Raw genomic sequence first — 7,262 nt, forward strand, 5'->3', positions numbered from 1 at the left:
ATGGCTGGGAGCTACCTAGGAGTACCAGCCTGCAAGCACTGCCAGGATTAAACTAGTCAACGGGTTTCTCTACCATCGAATAACAAGTAATAGCAAATGGTAAAGCAACTCGCCGAAGCAAAGCTACCCCGAGATGCACGGGTGCTTCGGAAGGACTTACACCCAATCCGAGTGGATAACGTCACACGAAGTACAGTGCTTGACCAGGCTGGAACAGAGGCCTCCAAACGTGCTGGTCCGTATTTGGGCTCATGGCCACTCCGACTCTGCTCACCACACTCATCTATATGTGCTCTGGAGCGTAACGAAGTGCAAGTTCGATTCAGCCAAATCAACCGTAGATGTGTCATGTTCCGTTAGCAGCCAAGGCATAAAAGGGACGGACCAAGTATGTATCGTCGATTTCACCTAGTTTCTTCTACTTATTAATGCATTAATAATTAATATGAAGGCTGCCGCTAAAAATAATGCCTCACTTCAGGGCTACGCTTGCTATTTCCATATGCAGAACCACCATAGGTCAGGTAGCCGTCAGCGACGGGCCCAGCTTGCTCCTTGATGTCTTCTTCGTTGCCAAACACAAAAACAGTCTGCATACCCATTACCATATGATGGAGAATGTGGCAGTGCATCATCCACACTCCAGCGGCTTCAACCCGGACACGCCATGCTCTCCAACCGGACGGCTCGAGCGGAGAGGTCTTGTCCTGGTAGCCGTACAATATGGTTGTGTCGCGTTGCACTGGACTGGTCTCTTTTAGGCGCTCCTCATTCTTTGTCGGGTCGTAGAGTCCTGGCCCGCCACCAATGTCGTAAAAGTGCCTGCCGTGTCCGTGAAATGGATGGTGCTGGACGTCGCCGACATCGACGCCGCCTTGGTTCTGCCAGACAATCTCTAGGACCTCACCCATCTTCGCAGGGAAGAGCCGGGTCTGGTTATCAAAGGCGTTGCCGCTGTCCACTGCTCGCTCATACGTCGAGTCAAGGTCAAGTTCGCCGTTGTATATATCGACTAGGTAAGGAGAGCCGGGGAAAGTCTCCACCCAATCATACCCGTTTTGAAGATAGACAATATGATCACTAGCATTCGAGTGAACTGTGACCACGATACGTCGAGTCACTTCATCTGCCGTGGGAAAGTTTGGGTCTGCCCCGTATGGCTGCAAGGTATAGTCAAGCCAGCCATTAGTGAGCGTGGCCAGAGGCAGGGGAGGATCGGCCGGGATGGTTGTTAAATCAGGCTCCTCCTCTGACGGGTATTGCAAAATCGCATACGTGGTCAGGGCAGGTGGGCCTCCAACAGTATTTATCTGGAAATAAAACTGTCGAGATCCGGCTGCTTGCAGCTCGTCTTCTGTCTTTGTTTTTAGGAGCACGCTATACCGCTGGCCACTGGCAATCTGTACGAAACCAGTCTCGGCAGACTTCGTGTAGTGCCCATCCGCCTCTATAATCTCGAGCACATCGTGGTCCTCGATTGACAACGAGAGCGTCGATAGAGCTGTGGCCCCAATGAATCGTAAACGGTAGGTTTTGCTGGCTTCGACCTCGAGCGCGGCAAGCTTGCACGATCCGTCGGTGTCATTCGCCGACCGACCCTGACCGTTTACCAAAAGAGCACTCGGATCACTGAAGGCAAACTTAGTCGACATGAGTCCATGCTCAACCTCCTCATCCGTGTTCTGGTAAAATTCAGATAGGAGAATAGTACGCTCTTCATCATACTTGTATGGCGGTTGTTCAGTTGATTCCACAATGAGAGCACCTGCAGCAGTGACAGCTTGGAAGCCGACATGGGAGTGGTAAAAGTAAGTGCCAGCATAGCCGACTTCTGGAAGGACCTCATAGTCAAAAAAGTGACCAGGTGGGATAGGCCACTGGCTGGCCATGGGTGTCCCATCAGAGAACGGTGCCGTAAAGGCGGATAGGCCGTGCCAATGCTGTACCTGCGCATCAGTCAACAGATCCACGGCAACGGTAGAATTACACCTACCATAGTGACATTCGAATCCTCCATGTCATTATAAACCCGGATCCAGCTCACTTCGCCTTCCTGTAGGCGAAGTTCAGGCCCTGGCAATGACCCATTCACCAAGACAGAGTAGCGCTCGGAGCATGCTTGGCTGTAATTCTCAGCAGCCACTCGAAGGATATGGTCAGGTTGGAACGAGGCGTCATGACGAACAAGACGCCCATAAACTGGAGGTATGACCGCCTGGGCTACCAGGTAGAGAGTAGACAGGGTACGCATTTTGCGCAGAGAACAACAAAAAACCTCACCGTGGGAGCCAGCGACTGTGTCTAGCAGAGGAGCGACAGAAGCGGGCGTTAAATAATAAACTGAATATGATTCAAATAATGTATTGGGATCGGCATCTCGCCTGCTTCTTTCATATTTCTTCTTTGCTTTTTCGGTGCTAACTTCTGGTCTCGGCCGTATCGCAGGGGGGATGCTAGCTGGGAGACACCGGCAGTAACAAGGACTACCCTGGGTTTGGTCCAGCACGAGACTCTGGCACAAAAACGCATCTTTTTTGGCAGATAAATCGGCGACAATTTACGAAATTATGGACTGTATACAGTCTAGGACTGCCAACATCGAGAATAATTCCCGCAGCATAAGATAAAGCATTTTGTGGTTCCCAAATGGGTTCGAACTGAACCAGGGCAAAACTGGCTCAATAATAATACAGGCATACAAGTAAAAGCCTGTCTTTCATTGAATGAGCTGAATTTAAGACACGGGTGCACGTGGTTTCAGGTCGGCATTTTCATGATTGGCTCCATACTACAAATATGTGCCATGGCCACCGGAATACCGGTCTTGTCGGGGCCGACGTATAATCTTAAATCTGGCGTGTTTTTTGTGAAACGCTTGACTCTGCAATAATAGGCATTGTCTTTTGAGCCAGCTGGCCGAACGTCATAGTGATAGCCGAAAGCTGGACGGATAATTTCGTAGCGGCGCATTGTGTATGCTTCAGAAGCGACTGTATTGCGAGGAAGAAGGATTTATTTATTTTGAGCTTACGAGCATCACAACTTATATATCAAATTCTCATTGAGGGTCCTTGTGATGGGCAACGCGCGGACTGGTGAGCTAAAAGCTGGACATACCCTTGCTGTTCTCGCTTTTGCTCCGCCGCATTGTACGAGGAATACGCGGGGCAACAGCACGCTGAGGACCCATAAACCTCAGCCCTGTGGTTACGGACGCAAAGCAAATTACATTGCGTCCTTTCGCCCCCGAGGCTTGGCAGCATATACCAGATGAGTTACAGAATTGCCAATCATGACGCAGCTATCTTGTCAACCAATTGTTGCTAGTGTCTCATGACTCTGCGACCACTATAATAGGCACCTTTTGCTGGCCCGCCAAAAGAAAAAAAGGTACATGACTCAAGCATGACGTATCTTATCGTCCTCTCATCTTCCCCCAATAACCCGTGTTTAATTGATGTCTGTATGATATACTGATGAAAGCCTAGTTCGAAGTATGTTTTTGACCATCCTTTATAATACGATCATCTGTCTCTCGCAACTCGGGCAAAGGTTTACTATTTCTGCTAGGAAGCTTTCAACGCTAACTAACGTCAGCCACCCACTTTCAAGTCACCCCAGAAACAGGTCGTGTCACGCCTGCTATAATACTAGCAGACCTTTATTACTATCTATACCTTTTCTTAAGTTATAATTATAATTATTTTTATTTTGGATTTTAGTATTATAATGTGGTTAATAAGTGAGTCGCCTAGATAAGTAAGTTACCTACATTCCTTAACACTTCACCTTTTAACTATTGATAATTTAACTATAATATAAAAAGAAATCTAAACTAATTAAAATCCTCTTCCTTACTAGTTTCCGCGTTTATAGTGTAAGTGCGTGTATTATATCTAATCTAACTACACACTCAACGCCAATAGATTTTTGTGATGATATTGTTTCGTGGCTACCTTCCGCGGGCTTGGGTGATGACCAGCTTGAAGAGTGGCACGTGCCCATGGCGGCCTTGCCTGTTATATTTTATTCAAGTTCGGGTGCCATCTCCTAGGTCGGGCAATTTACCTCCGTCATCTATGTCGAGATGTGAGCTTGAAATATACCTTGTCTTTAATTGGCTTCGCTCCGTGCCAATTACGATTAGTTCTAGGAAGAGACTCTTGCTGCAGTTTACCTGCTCCATCACAGAGCTCAAATTCGTACATTGACATAAACATGGCGGTTGAAATCGCAACCTCGAGCTTAGCAAACTACACGGCTGTTAGTGGAATGTATTGACACAACAAGGGCGACATAATATTGTTCCAACCGTACCCGTTTCCCGACTAGTGCTTGTCAATTAAAATTCTACTTAGAGATAATTGGGTAAGTGGTGTAGCTTACGGCAAGGGTGCAGCCCTGCTCCCCATCCCAGATAATCGAGCGAAGAGCTTTCGCGGCCATCGGGCGACGACTGAATATGACGACAAGGGTTCCATTCCAATGGTTCAGGATATAAATCTTGATTTAAATGCACATCATCGGCCAAGTATACCTGAATTGACATCAGCTTCAGAATAACAGATAAGAACCAGCGACATTACAGCCATACTCACAGCAAAGGACCCTCTAGGAACTATTATGTTTGTGCCCACTAGGGGTAGGTTGACATTGGTAATATTTTTGCGAATGAAAATGCCTGGAAGATTAAGGCGGATTGATTCTTGCAGAGCATACCCGAGCATTGGAAAACTGGACTCCCACTGCTCTATGGTCAAGCGCTCTAATATCTGTCGTGGAGTCTCATCGTCTGATTGACGGCCTGCGGCGATGACTTCATCGACCTCGGCCTGCACCTTCATATACCAGTCACGATGTTTGGCGAGATAGCATAGTATCCATGCTGCGTTGACACCACTGTTGAGGAGCCCTGCAAAAAGGCTGGAGATGATAACCTGGAACGGTTAGTAAACTGATCCTCGGTCGTAAGCCCACACAAAACTCACCGTCGAAATTTGAATGTCGCTATCCCCTTTGTCCATCATAATTTGCATCGCATCGTTTTCTCGTCTGCCACACTTCCTGCGATCTCTTATCATGCTTCGAAATAGCAAGTGCAGTCTCGCACCGGCCCATAGCTTGCGAAGCATTCCCAGTGTTGGCATCATAGGAAACATGGTCTGCCCTGCAGAGGAGTCATTCATTCGATCGTAAACTGCTAGAGTTTCTGCAAGCAGCCGTGGGCTATCCGCCACGTCATAACTCCCCAGTAGACGATGTGTCATCTGATATATCAGGAGGTATATGCCGTTGAAAGGATCGAAAGGGCGTGAGGTGTCTAAATGTCCGAGGGCACTATTGGCATCATCTACTAGCTGACCAAGATTTTCAATCAGTCTAGCTTTTGTCATGAGTAGCTTGAACGTTTTAAATGTACGGGAATCTATTCCCCCGCCCTCCAAATGATCCGTAGTTGGAATACCGGTGAGCAGAGCAGAGTATCTATCAATTGGTTAACATGTTGCGAAAGGTGCCATGCAAGCACAACGAACCCAGCTAATGGATCTAAGCCGCGTGTAGAGAAAAATGACGCTCGGGCATCGGCCCCAGACAATGCGACGATAAGATGGATGCCGTATCGAAAACAAAAGTGTCCATCTTAACTCAGCCCACAACCGTTGGCTAGAAAATCAGCACGCCTATAAAAGAAATCGACGCAGCCAACTAGTGGCCATCCAATGAGAAGTTTATTACACCCAGAAGGCTCTATAACGCCCCTAAGAGGCCCTATATAGTACCCAGAACCCTCTCTAACCCCCTCAGAAGGCCCCTATCATAGCCTAGAAGACTCCCTAACACCCTCTATCAAGCTAAGAGACGCTGGAAGCTATACGCCAGCCTCCTAAGTCTCCTTAGTACCTGTGGAAGACTCTCTAGCGCCCTCTAGCGACCCTTTCGCCTTAGAAGACAACATTCTAGCGCCTTCCTAGACTATCCAGGTCTAAATCGGCACAAAAAGACGACTATTAGGACCTTCAGAGGGCCCTAGACCTACTAGAAGACCCGTCCCACCTATAAAGGACGCCTCTAGCAGCTAGAAAGAGACAATATAAGCCCTAGAGAGGCTAGCAGGCCTCTATAACTCTATTAACACGTCCTAGGCTACTGCCTAGTTTGAACCACCTATCCTAGCATAAAGACCTACCCTATATACACCCTCTCTAAGCACCTAAGAGGCCCACGCGGCTATTTTAGCGCCTATACTCGCTAAAATAGCTTACTATATAATAGCTATAATACTCTATAAAGATAGCTATACTAACCTATAAGCTCCAACCTAGGCCCGCCTAGATCTTCTATCTAATAGCAAACTAGCTCGCCGTAAAATTCATCGCTAGGCCTTCTAAAATAACCCTCCTACACTTCCTACTACTCCCTAGGATCCTAGGGCTTAGGTTAGAGTAAAGAAACCTCCTTAGGCTCCTAAAGGACTATCTAGACAACCTAGATACCCTGAAGGTCCCTACCTACCCTATATAAAAAGACATATCCTTCTTTACTATTAGAATCTAATTCCACAGGCTAACTATGCCTATTTAGGATGGCAAAACCCACACGCCTAGTGGGAATTTTCCACACGTTACTATACAATTTTCAGACATCAACTTTCACGACTACTAACTGCCTTCCTCTTTTATACTTTATAGCTTCCTCTTACACACTGCCTACTATATCTATAGCCTTTAGCCGTTATTAGGTAAAAAAGCACTTACCGCTTTTATCACCACCTTTATAAAATTCTTAGACTATAGCTAAGCTTTCACCACCTACTTTTAACAGCTAAGTAACTCTCTAAACGGATTTTTACTACCTGCCTTTTATAGAATAGTTATAGCGAGATATCGCCTACTCTTTCTAGATCTACTAACTATTATACTTTACTGCCTTCTTTTCTTACCTAATATAGTTTATATAATAATACCACTCTAAAGACTTCCTACTTTACTGCCTACTCTTTATAGTAGTCTTACTATTAGTATTACTATTACCGCCTACTATATTAGGAGCTAAGCGCTACTATTATCTACCACTTATTACTTATAGTTATAGTTTCTTACCGCCTAACTTTAATAGTTAGAGTAACCTCTATATAAGGTTCTTTACTACCTGCCTTTTAGAGAATAACTTATAAGACACTGCCTACTCTTTATAGGCATCCTAACTGTAGAGTCTTTACCGCCTTCTTTTCTCACTATTAACGATATGTCTATAGCTAAACA

General features: G+C 46.2%; 2 protein-coding genes across 2 annotated transcripts; both read right to left on the bottom strand.

Annotated features, from left to right (window-relative positions):
- Positions 1–458: 458 nt before the first annotated feature.
- LMH87_010647 (uncharacterized protein) lies at positions 459–2,251 on the bottom strand (the record flags this gene model as incomplete). Its single annotated transcript, XM_056199656.1, has 3 exons — positions 459–1,629; positions 1,726–1,940; positions 1,994–2,251. 3 exons carry the CDS (start codon positions 2,249–2,251, stop codon positions 459–461), a joined length of 1,644 nt encoding a protein of 547 aa, XP_056051583.1.
- Positions 2,252–4,354: 2,103 nt separating this feature from the next.
- Positions 4,355–5,717, bottom strand: LMH87_010648 (uncharacterized protein; the record flags this gene model as incomplete). The annotated part of the gene is made up of 5 exons (XM_056199657.1): positions 4,355–4,537; positions 4,599–4,937; positions 4,989–5,484; positions 5,535–5,547; positions 5,708–5,717. 5 exons carry the CDS (start codon positions 5,715–5,717, stop codon positions 4,355–4,357), a joined length of 1,041 nt encoding a protein of 346 aa, XP_056051584.1.
- Positions 5,718–7,262: the final 1,545 nt, after the last annotated feature.

This window comes from Akanthomyces muscarius, chromosome 4 (assembly GCF_028009165.1).
Source record: "Akanthomyces muscarius strain Ve6 chromosome 4, whole genome shotgun sequence".
Taxonomy (NCBI): Eukaryota; Fungi; Ascomycota; class Sordariomycetes; order Hypocreales; family Cordycipitaceae; genus Akanthomyces; species Akanthomyces muscarius.